General features: G+C 41.0%; 1 protein-coding gene across 1 annotated transcript; it reads right to left on the reverse strand.

Annotated features, from left to right (window-relative positions):
- Positions 1 to 598: 598 nt before the first annotated feature.
- Positions 599 to 5605, reverse strand: LOC131236704 (endoglucanase 3-like). The gene is made up of 6 exons (XM_058234071.1): positions 5373 to 5605; positions 3735 to 4238; positions 2544 to 2693; positions 2275 to 2386; positions 1144 to 1307; positions 599 to 1018 (listed from the first exon to the last, which is right to left on the reverse strand). The coding sequence occupies exons 1-6, from the start codon at positions 5568 to 5570 to the stop codon at positions 689 to 691; spliced, it is 1458 nt and encodes a 485-aa protein (XP_058090054.1). The 5' UTR covers positions 5571 to 5605; the 3' UTR covers positions 599 to 688.
- Positions 5606 to 16642: the final 11037 nt, after the last annotated feature.

Below are 16642 nucleotides of genomic sequence, written 5' to 3' on the forward strand. Positions count from 1 at the left end.
CTAAGTGCTCATGACGGAATTGCACTTCTCCATCAGATACACCGCATCTTAGATCTAAAATGTCAAATCTTGAAAAAAAAAAATTCTTTGTAAGACTCAAGTTTTGGATTGAGTCATCTCAATAATGAGTCAGATTTTGGGTCAAGTTGAGTTGACTTACTGGGTGACCTGAACTCAACTCGATTTTAGTTCAGATTGAACAAAGCCTACACGGTTCAAATCGGCTCACCCGTTCAGTTACGGTCAAGTCAGGTCTGAACCAGCCGAATGAGTCAAGTCCTCCTGTGCCCAGTGCCCAATTCTACCTGTTGGTCTAAAGCCAAGCCCCAGTAGATCCCATAGAACATCGGGCCCAGTAGACACATGGGTCGTCCCAGACACAGCGGTCAAGCGATTTCCATATAGTCAATACCTGACCAAATGGAGTACAACACACGCTGGTCAGTGTGGCCAACCACATTCTCACAAAGTGTGGCCCACCAAACTGGTCAGTCCTTGTGCGGTGGTGGACCCCATCATCCAATCATTATCCTTACCGGGTGGTCATGAAATGCATACAGACAACTTAATGTGGACACAAATGTTAAATTCCTAGAAATTTAGATGCAAAACCATTATGGTTTTTCATTGATAGAGAAATGGTAGACAACAAAGCCAACACATTTCCAATTCAAATACAATTACATCATTAACCATAGCTCCCAACTAGGTATGCCAATGGGCCCACAAGTGCAGCGTTGATGTACGTGGCAGGCTCTGAATGGCTGTAATCAGTGCGGTCGTCCGAATATTTATCATTCTGATCTGGGCCCCCAACAACGGCCCCGGTCAAGATATTCGGGTTAGCTTTGCTTGTGTAGAAAAATGACTGGAAAGCTCCGTCGCAACCAAAGGCCTCCGGGTGACTGGACATCGAGGGAAGGGAAGATCCTCTGTGGTGAATCCGAGTAGGAAAGCGAGGCCCATATCCCACCATGTAGGACATCTGCAGGGGATTCTCCCCAAGAATGTAGTCCACCTAAGGAATGTCTCAGGGTTAGCCATGGAATAGAATATATATTCATATGGGCCTGGGCCATGTAATAGATACATGTTGTCCCTATATATCAAAGTATATATTAAGTTGGTTGAATCAAGAGTTACCTGTTTCTTGGCTAGGGTTCTGAGGACATTTGGGGTAACCAGAAGGCTACCACATCTGAAGGTCTGTCTAGATGACTGCATGTATTTTGCATAGGTTGAGAGAAGGAATGTTATGGATGTAACATATTGCAGATTGCTTTGGCCCATCTTGTACATTAGCCCCCCTGCAATTCAACCCCATCAACTTATAAATAATGAACCACATGTGGGAAAGATCAGAACCACTGATACCAACAACACAGACGGCACATCTTACCCATATGATCATTGGGGTTGGCCATACCTGGACTAAATAAATGAGCAGGTGAGAGAAATTGCCCTATGGTTTGAATTTTATGGACATGTGTGGTCCACCCAATGAATAAATTTGATTGGATGAGCTATGTCCCAAAATTCAGATCGGTGTGATTTTCTATGGTCGGGCCCAACTAAGGTAGACTCTCAGATGACCCGTTTAGATTTTGTACGCAAGTCAATGATAAGATAAGCATGCAAGAAAGTGAAAAACACGGTATTCCCGTCGTAAAGTGCAAGGAGCACCTGCCACAAAAGCACTGTGGGGGCACAACTTGACATCCATTCCATCCATCATTTCAGTCAGCTGATATTTTATTATAAGCCCAAAAATCAGATTGACCAATTACTCAATGATCCACAACACAGGAAATGGAGGGAACGGTGATGCCTACCATTGAAATCTTCCTAGGGCCCATCAGAATTTTAGGTCAGATTGATATTTGGTTTTTCCACTCATCTTAGTATGTTCACATTCCAAACAGTTTGGATGGAATAAAAACATCACGTTAGTCCAAGGAAGGTTTCAATGACGGGTCCCCATCCCTACTATTCCACGTGGTGTGGCCCACCTGAGTTTTGGATTTGCCTACGTCCCCACCTAACACGAGCTGCCAAGCTGCCGCAATTGGTGGACGGATTTGATGTTATAGTAAGCCGTACAAACTTCGGTGAGAGACATAACCAACTGGAATTGACAAATTTACCCTTACAGGGGTAATTTACTCCTCATTAGCATTTATTTTGAATGATTTTAACCATCTCTATAATGACCAGATAGCCTTTGTGATTATATGAAACTATGGTTTTAGTGGGTGTGAAAATATAATTTCTTACCAGGTGTGTATTGGGTAGTTGAAGAAGGAGAATTGGGTAGAATACTGCACATGAAATTCTCAGCTTGCAATCTGAACGGTTCAAATGCAGGGTCTTTGATGAGCAATGCTCGCTACACAGCAAAAGATGTGAATTTTACCATTAGTAATTGAGTCCCTTTTTTTAAAATGACCAAAATACCATTAGTATATCGGATTTCCATTTCCATTTCTTCTCATTGGATCATTGATGTTACTATGTTTGTGTGCCATTCAATCCCACTGACTTACCCTTGATAGAATAACTCGAGCACCGGCGAATTTGTTATCCCAGCTAAAGATGTCAGTCGAATCGTCTGCTCCAAGAGATTTCAAAAGACCGAAATAATAAGGATCGTTGGTTGCCCGTAAAAGCCATGAAGCTCCCCATAATAGCTCATCCTGTTTTATTTCAAAATCAGTTGTTGGATTAACAAATTTACGTAATGGGGTTATTATTGTAATTCAGCTCCATCTTATTGAGTAATAACCTTGAGCATATAGAAATATCAATGATGGGCATTACGGTCATTTACATAGAGAATAAATACTAATAACATGCAGACCAAGTACCAGAACTTGTGGTACTCCACCATCTTTCCTGCCAAAATTTCTCACTCGAGTAAAGACATCAGTGCCATGAAAAGGGTAGGCCCCACAATAAATACCATCAATAAGAGAAATCATGCAGTTTTGTATTAATGAACAACCATCAATCTGGCTCAACAAACAGGTCTAGTAGACCCACAAGTCATACTGATTTTCTGGAGGGTAGGAGTCCTTCATGTTGGGGCCTACCATTTTAATAGTACTGATAACCTACAAGAATCACCAACAGGCAAAGTTCCACTCCTTCCATCAACTTGCCTGGGGTCCATGATAAAGGTAGACAGCACCATTAATATAATTTTCCACGAAAATCGGGTTCGTCTATGCATGAGGTGACCAAATCATTGAAATCAATCAATGAAAAAGATCTAACCCAACATAAAAGGTGACCCACCTAGTGAATTTATCAGGCTTATATTCAAAATGGGAGCATGTAAGGTTTATAAGGCACCTCAATTGAAAATTCAACCATACTCATAAAAACTGCATGTCTACAGAAAAATGGTATGTTCGTTGAAAAGATAGTTTTAACGTATCTTCATCATTTCCTAAGCAATTATATACAAAACGATAGATGGGTAGCTGTAAAACTTAAATTCAACAAATAAAGATATACATTTCCACAGCTATACCTCTATCTATTTTGAAATAATTGGGGAGGGAAAGGTGTAGATATGTTAACGTATTACAAGTTGTGGGACCATTTAATGTAATGGTTTCTAATACTAAGGTTCCATTTAAATGATAGTTCAAAAATTAATATAAAAACTATATTTATATATAAAAAAAGGTACATATAGTATAATAAAGGATTTCCAGGAGCACATGTATTACCTTATATCCGGAATAAGAGCAATAGAAGGGACAGACAGCTGAGCCAAGCGAGTCACTGTAGGCTCCTCTATATCTAATTGCAAAATCCATCACCTTCTTTGAAGTGGTGAGCAGCACTTTTGAGTACGTTGGATCGACCTTCTGAAAAACCATAGATGCGGCGGCGAGTGCGGCGGCAGTCTCTGCAGCCACATCAGAGCCTGGTTTATCTGGAGAGACTGAGTAGACGGTTCGAGGAGTGTCCATGTCCTCTGCACGCTCCCAACAATGGTGATCGGCATTTGGGTCACCTACACCTACGTAGAGTTTTCCTGGAGTGGCTGTAGCGGCCTTAAGAAGGTAGTCCGTAGCCCAGCGGATTGCAGCCCTTGCATTACCGAGTTCTGGGCCCATGCGCTTGCCGTATTCGAGCACGCTCCATGATAACATAGTGGTGGTGAATGCCATAGGGAAGCCGAACTTCACATTGTCGCCGGCGTCGTAGTAACCACCGGACAGGTCCACCTATGGATGTAATTTTGAGAAGGCAATAGGGTTAGTTTGGTCCACTGAATTTGATAATTATATAAATAGTAGACAAGAGAAGGGGCCACCAAAGCATGGGGGGAGTAATTATGTGGTTTGACTGACTTGAAAACTCTGCATAATTGTTATTTGTTTAGTGCCTTTTAAAGTATAACTTATCTTGAGACTAGTTTCCCACGTGTGGGGCCCACGTGGTGATTGCTTGGGCTGATTTTTATGCAGGGGGTAATCTGTAGGTGGGTCTCAACTGATCATGGATTGGATGCCTTACACGTGTGAAGGTCAAGAAAACATGCTATAATTTTTTGTTTTTTTTTAAATAACCAAAATGCAAAACTGCCTAAAAAGACCAAAGCACCATTTCTTTCTAGTGCAGTCTAGTTTTCACATTCATCTACATGGATGAATGTGGGAATAGTTGCCAACTTCAGTAGCTGCATCAATCCGGTATCTCTTGGTCATGGGTCCACACCCAACTGAAAAATTCCTGGGCTGGCAGGCCAAAAAATGGAATTTTTGGACCATTGGTAATAACCAACGGTCCCCAATAGATGGACAGTCAGGTATGCTGGCAAAAAACAATCTCCCTAGTAACATGAAAGAACCATCCTTTTAGATCTAGTCCACTTGACCAGCTAAATAGCAGTTTACGACCGTACACCTGCTTAGACACTATCATAAATGGGCCATGGTTAAAAAGATATCCTGAATAGATGTTCCTAGCGCTTGGATTTGTGGCATTCAAATGTAAGTTAAAAAGCAATAAGAGGGAAAAATTTGTAATTCAAGGGAGAAGGCCAGAGCTAGCAATGGGCTTAGTACGGGCCAAGATAAAATGTCCAAGCCCATACAAAGTTGGGCCAGGTAGACCACCTCGCCTGCGACCACTCCTAATGATATTATCTCCCAAGTTAAGAATACCATTTAAGAATTTCAAAATCAAAATGATTAAAATACCCATATTTCTTTAAAACGAGCCCAACACCCTACCAGCTACAACCAAAACCAAACACAACACCGGTTCAACAAAGAAGATTCAATTTAGGAAAATAAAAACCAACCAATGTAAACACAATCATGGGTTGTAATGAGACGTGTATGGCATGAACATACGTGGGCAGTCGAGCCATCGGAGATCCCTGAGCTTGATCTCCAAGTCATTTTTTGGTTGGGTGGGAGTCTACCAGACCTTTGGCCTTGAAAGAAAAGAATCGATTTCGCCAAAGCATCACCATAGTTGGGGTGAGCCTGACCACAAACAGCAAGAAAGAATAAGAAGAAAAGGAAGAAGATGGAATTGAATGATGCCATTTCCACCCGAATATCTGTACGTCACTGAAATGGATTCATCTATGTCTTATATAGAGGAGGGAATACAAGGGAATCTCAATCACCTTCACGCAAAATTCGGCTTTTCTCATGCTATATTTATTGAATTTCTATAGACCTTTTTTTAAATATTTATATCCTTCTTGATTGATCGATACACCATTTTTTTCAAATTCTAGTAATGTGGTGGTATGAAGTTGGGTTTATTGTATTAACAAAATTAGAAAAATGGGTGTGTCTATCAATGGGGTTTGGGTGTAATTAGTGGCATCATTTTTTTTAAGTGTGGGAGTGTTTTGCGTGTTTCGTTTATACCCGACCGTTGGTTGCGGTCCGGATTGCCTGCGGTACCCTGTCGCTGAGGGAAGCGGATTGGCTGCTGTACCGCACACCAGCGATATGGCTAGTGTGGACACGTGTCGTGTGAAGACGAGCGTTGCAGCTCCTCGAGCTCCGAGTTGTACGAACGGTTCAAAGGAGATCAAAGTTACGTGGGCCCCAAAATGATGTATTTATTATATCCACACCGTTCATTCATTTTTTTGAGATCATTTTAGCATGATACCAAAAATGATTTATAGCCAAAGTTTAAATTGAACACACCAAAAATAGAAGTGGGGACAATGATTCTCACCGTTAAAACATTTGTAGGGCCCACCATAGCGTTTATTTTCCATCTAATCTGTTCATAATGTCACAGAGACCTAGATGAAGAGGAAAAAAATATATATCGATTAAAAACTTCTGTGACCCCAAAAGGGTTTTTCATTGGTAGAAGTTTAATCCCCCACAATTATTTGCAGTGTGGTCCACTTGATCTTTAGTTCTGTTTTACTTTTTCGGTTAAAGTCTTAGGACGAGTTCTCCAAACGAAAGGACGGTTGGGATCTAACACATAAATCATGATGGGACCTACAGAACTTGGTGACGTCAACACATCAGCCATTTCCCTGGTGTGCGGTACACCAGCCAATCCGCTTCCGTAGTGAGAGTTTTTGGCTCTAAAGCTAGGTGGGTCTACCATAATGTTTGTGAGGAATCCAACCCGTTTCATCCGTTTTTCAAGTAATGTTAGTATACGACCCCAAAAATGAGGCAGTGGACCGCACGACAGTAGAAGGTGGGCAGGGAAATTTCCTACGGTTGAGACCTCCCTGGGTCCCACCGTGATGTTTATTTTTCATCCAAACCGTTCATAAGGTCATTCCTACTGGATGATCTAAAAACAAAAATATTAGCCAGATCCAAAACTTCTGCGGGCCCACTAATGTTTCAACGGTGGACGTTCAATCCTCACTGTTTCCTGTCGTATGGTCTATGTGAGTTTTGGACTGCCTAAAGTTTGGTCCCATAACCTAACATGATGTGGAAAAACGGTTGGACAGCGTGGATTTCTCAAAAACATAACGGTGGGCCCCACCTAGCTTCCGAGCGCAGGAAAGCAATCCTTCTACGCTGCCTGCTTGCAAATGCCTCGTCTATGGGAAAAGGGAATTTTCTTTTTCTTTATTTTTTCTTTATTTTTTATAAAAAGGGAAGGAAATGGGACGTGAGACCAAACGGCTACTTTTTTTCCAAAGGGGGAGCGTTGATGGCGCGCTTTCAGCCTTGGATTATGCCAAGGAAACGGCGCCAAACTTTATTTTTATTGCAAGACTGCTTTTAGGGTTATGTTTGTCTCAGGAGATACTTATTCCTCCGCGATTACCGGTTGTTAACGCACAGCGATTTCACACATGTGAGAGATCTCGTACATACATCACGTGTCCCCTGGCACAAAAATAAAGCCAGTCGATTCATGACGTGGGACCCATGTAAGGGAAAAACGTGACTTCATCGATGGAACCGCCAGTGGTCACTGTTCCATATACCCGATCACGAAGCTATGTGATGGGACTCTTTTGTAGTGTAGCACACAGCACCTAGAAAGGCTACGTGGGCCCGACCATGACGTATGTGTTTTATCCAATCCGTCCATTCACTTTTACAGTTCATTTTAGAGAATGAGCTCAAAAATTAGGCAGATGCAAATCTCAGGTGGACCATACAACAGGAAACAGTAGTGATTGAATACCACCGTTAAAAACTTAACAGGGCCCACTGTAATGATTCCTTGCCTTCCAATATTTGGATTAGGTCACACGGACCTAGATTAAGGGAAACACAAGTATCAGCTTGATCCAAAACTTTTGTAGCTCCCGAGAAATTGGTAATGGTGGGCATTCAATCGCCACTGTCTCTTGTGGTGTGGTCCATCTGAGATTTGGGTGGGCTTCAGCGCTAAAATTGGTAGAAAAAATGGATGGACGGATTGGATAAGACACGTGCATTATGGTGGGGCTCATGTGGTGGGGCTCATATAGCTTTTCTAGCAGCACAGAGGCGCCAGTGTTGCGGACTACACCACGCAATCTGAGTCCTTATGGTGGCACCGGTCGGATGGGGACCCAATGATGTATTCACACCACCCAACCCATCCATCGGATCGGATGCATTACCTCAAAAAATCCCAAGGCCGAATGCTCAGATCAATCAAAACTGAAGTGGGCCATAAGGACGGAAACAAGTTGGGAGTGAGCGCCCATCAGTGATTAGAGTGGGGACCTACCATGTGGTATATGTAGAATCCAGTCCGTTCAGAGTCTAAAGGGTTTGGCTAAAAATTAGTCTGCTTAACCAGAGGAGAATATAGAGCCATTTGGCATTTTTGGATAATTTGAAGATGAGCTGCATTTGTAACAGGTCAAACGATTGTACCTGACCATTTGAGTTTTCTGTTTGTGTGTAAACGTGGGGCCAGTTTCTCAGGGACTGGGCTGGAATATTGGTGGTCCACCTACAAAATCTCTCAGAAGGAAATCCCAAATCCTAATTGTTGTTGTATAAATTATCTATGTTGGGTCCCACTATCTAAACCGTCTGATTACAATTTCTAAGTGTCCTCATACAAACCCTCACATCGCCAAAGTATGAAAATTTAATTCCAAGTAGAAACATTGAACCATAGATGCCCACAGGCCTTATCTATGGTATTAGTTATTACATAGAATTGAAGCGATGATCCATTAATTGGAACTTAAGCGGTGTTCAAGTGGGCCCAACCATGATCAAAGTCGACCATTTCCCAGGATGGGTCCACTGTGGATGGCATATGGCCCCAATAAGACTCTGATTAGCCGATCAAAGCCATTCAAATATGAGCCTGCAGCTGTCCATTCAACATCCACCACACGGCAATCTACAGTAAACTCCCACCGTCCATCGGTCTTTGTTGATAATAGATGGTTCACTTGGGGCACGTTAGGTATGAAAAGTCATAGCTCCGCGGAACTCGGAGAAATAGAATATCTTGACTTTGAGAATTCTGCCGTACTGATGATGCATCTTGGCTAAAATGCACCTGTTAGTTTCTCTGACCTATAAATAAATAAATAAAAGAGATGATGGATTTTTTTTAAAAACCTCTCTTGTAAGCAGGGATGGCAATTGATTAGATCTGCCCACACTGCTCAACTAGCCCATCCACTTTTTTATGTAGAGCGAGTCGCGGGCAATTTCATAACTAAGATGGATCATAAAAGGGTCGGTCTATGACAAAAGTGATTCAGACCGTCGGACCTTGAATCAGGCGTATCTCAAAATCTGGAATGAGTTATCGAGTGTAAAATATATGATTTTGGGGTAGAACGAGCTACTTTAGTCGACCAACCTGCAACCTCAGGTTGCGCAAGCTGAATTTGCAAAATACCCTTGGATCGACGATCATTTTCCTGTTTTAATTTCGTTTTTACTATAAATAGTAAGTTTTAGTTTGATTATAACTCTTCATCCGTCGGGCTTTAGGAGTTGCATCCAATGTGAAAAGAGCTTAGAATAATTAGGAGAACGGTTTGATGAAGCTAAATAGGACACTTACTATTTTTGGCCGAAAATCTTGTGCACTAGTAGATATCACGAACGTCTATAAATACTAAGTCGCGAATTCTAGGAGTTTCAGTTGTAGTTTGCTTCTGATTTCTCTCCCATTGCTTGGTATCTCTATTTAAAGGGTTGTGAACTCGTTTATTGGGATTAATTAATCAATTTTGAATTTATTAGAATTTATTTCTATTTTCTGCTTTCTTTTTTTGTGGGTTCGAGAAGTTTTTGTGAGGAGTCCAGAGAAGCTCCGTGGATTCATGGATTCGGAGTAGTTATCCTCTTGAGGAAGATGGCGATCAACCTCATCACGTTCATCCCAGCGTCACTTTTGAAGTGTTTTTGAGCCAAGCTAAATGGGTAGTGGGTTAGGCTCGGGCTAAAAATGTTTTCCATTTATACAAATGGGTTGGACTTGGGTTGAAGCCTACCTGACCCACCCATATAGGTTATCGATGGTTGGGCCAGATGATCTTACCCAACCTTAGCAACAACCCAAAACAAAATAAAGGGCAAAAAATAAGTATTGATGAACTGTCCATGTACTGACAAGGCTACATTGTATATAGCCTTAGCATTACACATGCACACCCACACACACACCCCAAATGGGCACTCAAACCATTAACCTCAATGTTAAAATGCACTATGTTTACCACTGAGCTATGAGTAATTGGAACCTCAATGTTGAGTCTAACCTATTAACAGTTAAAAAGGCCAGATTGAGTCAGGTTGCGTATATTGAGTTTAAGTGGGTTTGGTCAGATTACAGGGTAATGGATTGTTGATCAAGCTTGATCCGGCAACTTGGATTGTCTGGCTCGGTCCTGAGTTGAGCTGTGACCCAGGCCAAGTCAGGTGATCCTTGGTCTTGAGGAAATTAGGTGCTCGAAGATATTGTCCTATTTAAGTGAATGGAGTGGCAAGTTGGTCATTTTGTAATCAGAAACTAAGTGCTTCATAAGCAACACCATTTACAGATATTAAATTCATTTTCTTAGAAAGTTAGTTCCATGTCTTTGAAGTATCTCACAACGTTTCCAAGATTAGATTATAAAATATTGCCCTAAGATGCTAAAAAAATGAAGAGAAGATCACATACCATATGAGAAATGATATATGTATGAGGAAATTGCCATTCCAAGCCTTTTGGTTGAAAGAATATTCATTGAACTTAGTGAAAGATTGAATGGTTTGCTTCTTTTTATGCATTGATTGTAACAAGGGCTTCTTCTAATTTCAATAATTGCTATGCTTGCATACTACTTCCAAGATGCATGCTTCAACCATTGTACTCTTTTAAGTTAGAGAAAGCCTTTGATACTCTGGCTTAGTGGGATGGATGATATGCGGCCACTTATCAATTACTAAGAAACTTGGAGTGAGTGATTCAAATTAAACTGTGAAAATTAGGGTTTCAAATTTAGATGTAACATTAACTAAAAAAATTATGCTTATTTGATTATCTGAATATCAGATTGGTGGGCATTTATTGGACGGTTGGAAATGAAAAATATCTAATCATCCTATTAAGCAAACAAGTGTCCATGAATCAAAAGTTATGATCATTCAAACAATTTGATTTTGGAACCTTGACTCAGTGATATTGGGTTCTACAATTTATGCGGTTTAATTTAAGTTAATGCATGCCTTCCGTACTATATCTAGATGCCTGTGTATCAAGTGTCATACACTGCCAGAGGATTTTATAACTCCTCTTCAATTTATTAGGCTAAGCAATCTTGTATGAACTTGGGCTAAGTTCAATGGAATTTGCTTAGAAATAATCGAGCTAAGTCCACCTTATCAAGATAATTGGAATCCACTCCAATAGTTAGGGTTGGCGTGTTGAGAGGTCGCCCCCATAGATGTGTGATAGAGCGATTAGCGGTTTAGATGTGGCTGCGTGAGGTGATTGGGCCAGTTATGATTGACGGTCCACAAATGGCCAAGTGGAAAATGGAACGATCAGAACATAAAAGTTTTGGGTGCGTCTAAGAGGGTGGAAATTGCTCGCTGTTTTGACTGGGAATGAAGGTTTTTAGCAAGTTATTAAATACTCTGGCAGAGTGTGGTGGTTAATACTCAGACACTCAAAAGTTACACCCATGGACGAGATTCACTCAAATTAAATCACCCATGACATTTCATCATCCAAAAGTAACGTGGATTGAAAGATCCTAAGCTCTGATTAATGGGCAATTGTTTGTTGAACACAGACATGTCAGCAACTGCTGGCTTTTGTTTCTAACTCCCGTTTGTATGACACTGATCAGAGGGTTAGGAATGCCTAAACAGTATGACTTTTGAACTATGGTCCATCTACTATTTGATCTATCAAATAAACGGTTTACATTTAGTCCATGTATGCCACTTGGGAAGAAATGACGTGGAACTGCACTGCCTCTGGTGCTTACAGAGGCTCTGGATCCGGGAGGAAGCAACATGGCTTTATGACTCGGACAGTATGATGCACTCGTCCGAGTCTACTCAGAGTCAGTCAGACCTGATCGGGTTCAATACCATGAGTCATCCCTGACTCGGGCGAGCCAGGTTGATTGAGCCCCGACATGACTCAGGGCCAAACGAGTCGGGTCAAGTCCATGGGTCTGTAAACCATGAGACGAAGGCTCTGGGCTAAGTGCATGGAAACCTTCCCACACATATAGCTGTACTTAATTAGATTCATAGGCATTCACATCATCCATCTGGACCGTTCATTAGATACCATCCACTCTTCTTTTGGTACTGTTCAAATTGCAGTAATCAGATGGTCCTGAATGTCCGTGACTGGACATCTCTTCTAAGGATGATCTTGACCATCCATTTTTCAGGCCTCTGCAGTTTGTGTCATCTGGTCGGCATGAACTTTTTAATGCGGTCTATGGATAGTGGACTGGAGCTAATGGACTGCCAGGGCAGGTTCAACATCACTTCAAAAATATTGAATTTTAGTTATGAATTGCATGTAATGCACGTGAGGAATGAAATTTTGGAAATAAATGCTAGCTACATGTTTAGTGCCTGTTCGTTAGCCACTTGCTTCTAAGTAATAATTATTTTTTCTTTTAAATTCATATGAGCCGGTGGCGGGTTGCGTCCTGCCCCACCCGGATGGAAATCAGTCCAAGCACGGGCTCTATTGGGTTCACTGTAATGTATGGATTTTATATGCCGTTCATCTAATTTTTTCAGGTTGTTTTAGTGTCTTATAAGGCGAAAAATGAGGCAGATCCATGCTTAAACGGACATTCCATGGGAAGCAGCGGTGATAATGGTGACCACCGTTGAAACCTTCGTAGGGCCTATCATTATGCTTGTTTATCATTTAACAGTTAATAAAATCACATGGACCTGGATGAAGGGAAAATACAAATATCTGCTTGACCCAAAACTTCTAATGTCCTTAAGAAATTTTTTAATGGTGAGCATTCAATCCCCACTCTATGGTGGGCTTGAGCTTTTGATTTGCATCATTTTTAGGCTCCTAGCCAAATATAATCTTTCAAAATGTATGGACAGCATAGATGAAACCCATAAATCATGGTGGCCCTGCAGAGCCCTACTTGGATGGATTATCCTCCAGGTGGGGCATGACTCATTCTGCTGCCATCCTGCAGAGCCCCACTTTAATGTTTGTGTTTGATCCACACCATTCATTTATTTTTATCAGCTCATTTTAGGGCACAAGTCTAAAAACAAGGTAAATCCAAAGTGCATGTAAATCCAAAGTTCATGCAGACCACAACACATACTATAATTGAAATAGAACAATTACCGTTTGAAACTTTTTGGAGACCATGAAAGTTTTGGATCATGCTAATATTTTAATTTTTAGTTCATCAATTATTTCTAACCTTAAGAACAAGTATACACACCCATTTTAGTTTTTAATGGTGGACATCATTATTCGCATGTTTCTTGTGTTGTGGTCCACTTGAGCATACAATCTACTTCAGTTTTTTGTTTTGTAGTAAAATGAGCTGTAAAATGGATGCATGGATGGTGTGGATCAGAAACATATGGTGAGGCTCACAACTTTTACAAGGGCAACCTCGTCTATTACAGTTTTCCACTTTCGAGGCTGAAATACCTCCTGATTTTTCCTTCAATCCAAGCTGATATTAAAAATAATTATTATGATGTTTCCAGTAATGAGGTTCAGTTGATGTGGCAGGTGTAACCTACCTTAGTTTTGGTTGATGCTGCCTCCTCGCTCCATTGTTCCTTGTGGTGTGGCCCACTTGAGTTGCCAATCGATCAGGATTTTGGCTCTATGGCTTTGCAGTGAGTGGCGGAAGCAGATTGGGTAATGACCCCAACAGTATCCACTTATATGGTGGAAATCTTTCTGGCCCCACCTTAATGTTTGTGTTTTATCCCATCCATCCATTTGCCAACTCCCAAAAATGTGGTAGATCGGGCGGCTCAAGTAAACCACACCACAGGAATCATTGAATGTTTATTATTGAAAACTTCTTGAGAGCCCATAGCAATGTTTATTTGCCATTGAAACTACTCTTAAAACTGCATAAACATCTATTCATGGAAAATACAAAATTCGCTTGATTCAAAACTCCTGTGGCTTCTAAGAAGTTTTCAACATTGATAAATTAGAAAAAAGTAAAACGGTAAATAGTAACAAAGTCACTAGCCAAATACAACCATGATGCATGTGTTGTATCCATATTGTCCAACCATTTGTAGAGATCATTTTATAGCATTAGAAAGAGAATGAGATAGATCTAAATTTCAAATGGACCCACTACAGAAAACTGTGGGAGCATTCACACCCACCGTTGAAACATTTATAGGGCCCACCGTGATGTATTTTTGAGATCCGATCTATTCATAAGTTAACACAAACATAGACGAAGTGAAAACAAAATATCAGCTTGATCGGAAACTACTGTGGCGCCTAGGGAGTTTTGAACAATAGATGTCACTGTCCCCACTATTTTCTATAGCGGGGTCCACTTGAACTTTATATCTATCTCATTTTCTTTGTAATGTCATAAAATGGTCTCTACAAATGGTTAAACGGTATGGATACAACACATGCATCATGGTGGGTCTACAGAGCTTGGTGACATCACTTCATTAGCGATTTGGCTGCTGAACTTGTCATTAGTGCCTCAAGTTTGACCTGGACACGGCTTGGTTCATATTCACCATAACAATTTTATTTCATGATCCCAAAAATTGAAGTAGTACTAGATCTTACGTGGACCATACTATAGGAATCATTGGTGATTGAAAGCCTCACCGATAAAAAATTCCTAATGCCTACCTTAATTTTTCCTTGATGCATGTTTATTTCGTATCAGCTTCATCCAAAACTTTAATGGCCTACAATAAGTTTTTACTTGTCCGTCACCATCATGGTACACTTGAAATTTTCACATACTTCATTTTCGGTATAATGACTTAAAATGATACGTAGAAACAGATGGACGACGTTAAAATAAATATATCAATGTGGGGCCCACGGTAAGGACCGTACCGTCTTCGATGACGCCCGGGCCGCACGCTAGTCATAGGAGCATGTGATTGGTTTTGTCAAGCATGAAACTGTCATGAAATCTGCTGAGTCCCGTATCATGATAAAGTTCTGCCACGTGAGACATGCCGTAACTGTCGCCGTTCTTTCCCGCCAAGCATGCAAACGAGAAACGGAAAATCCGGCCTCGCTTCCACTTTTGCGGCCCCCACTGATAAGATTGCATCTTTACCATTCCACCCCTCGCTTTCAAAGTCTCATACGCCTACCTTTGATTTGGACCGTGTAGTTCACTTTTTTTCAGTAATCTGAGCCGTTGATCTGATGCTTCCACACATGGATGGAAGAGTTCTTGAAAATCTTCCAGTCTCATTCTTCCTAATGAGACAATGGAAGCTAAAACACAACAGTCATTGGAAAACAGTCCGGGATCAAAGCATCTGGATCCTCCACTTTGGGATTTATTCAAGCCATCCCCATCCATGTTGCATATGTCAGATTAACCGTCAGGATCACCGACTTACTGGGATCAGTGGTATATATGACTGAGATGCCCCAGGTCTTCAGATATTCGAAGATCATAGCCGTTCGATATTTCGTGTTTCTCAAGCTCTATGTTCTAGATCTTTCGTTAAGCATCCATTTGATATTGTAACATGGGACATTTCTGGGAATCCTTATCCACATTTCCAATGAATAGGATCGCCAAAGCATGGCCCACTTGTGCCACGTGTCATCATGCTGTTCATTTGACAGGCCTCACTTGTATGTGGCTGGCCTCAGACTGCATATCAATTAGGCCACATTTTCCATCCATTTTTTCAGATTATATCGAGCGATGAGTCTAAAATTAAAGTAGATCCAAACCTCAGGTGTAGCATGCTAAAGGAGAAAATGGTGATTAAATGCACCACCATTCAAAACTTAAGGACTCACATTAATGTTTCAATAATGCTTATTTGTCATCCAACCTATTGATAAGGTAACAAAAAAGTCCACGAGGGAAAAAATCAAGTATAGATCTCCTGTTTGTCTCAAATAGAAATGTTCTGTTTGATTGTATTTTGATTAGGCCATGTCATTACTGTCTACATCTAATGCAGTAAAATAAGGAATTTTTATTTGTGGCCCAATAATAATGTGGGAAAATGAAATGAAAAAAAATTCTGTGACAAGCAGAGGCTCCAAATTTAAAAAACAAAAAAAAGCTTACCCACTGGAAGCAAAAGTTTTTAAGTAGAAATTATCACCGTTTCCTAAAATATGGTTCACCTGAGATATGGATCTCCATTCCATAAAATGATCTATCAAAATGGATGGACTGCATGGATTTAGAATAAATACATCAAGGTAGGCCCCACCGTCTGGGTGAGGTGAGGCTTCACCTAAACGGCTCCCATTTCAGACCACCCACATGAGCCCACGTCAACACCCATCTATTTTTAGTGGATTACCTAATCGAGCCCACATCTACGTTGCCTTCTAATACACCAATCCCATGTTCACATCAACCACCACTTCATCAAACCATCTTTCCCATGCAAACTAATGATACGATATAGCCTTCCACATCATGATATGATACACGCCTCCTTCTAACCGTCCATGGGGAAGTGAATACGCTGGATCAGGACGG

Source organism: Magnolia sinica, chromosome 2 (genome assembly GCF_029962835.1).
Source record: "Magnolia sinica isolate HGM2019 chromosome 2, MsV1, whole genome shotgun sequence".
Classification (NCBI taxonomy): Eukaryota; Viridiplantae; Streptophyta; class Magnoliopsida; order Magnoliales; family Magnoliaceae; genus Magnolia; species Magnolia sinica.

Excerpts from the sequence above, each read along its gene's own strand:
- LOC131236704 (XM_058234071.1), bottom strand. The coding sequence starts at position 5,570 with ATGGCATCATTCAATTCCATCTTCTTCCTTTTCTTCTTATTCTTTCTT. Across the intron at positions 2,694-3,734 it reads GCTCTTATTCCGGATATAAG|GATGAGCTATTATGGGGAGC; the intron begins GTAATACATGTG and ends GAAATAAAACAG. Across the intron at positions 2,387-2,543 it reads CTCGAGTTATTCTATCAAGG|CGAGCATTGCTCATCAAAGA; the intron begins GTAAGTCAGTGG and ends TTTGCTGTGTAG.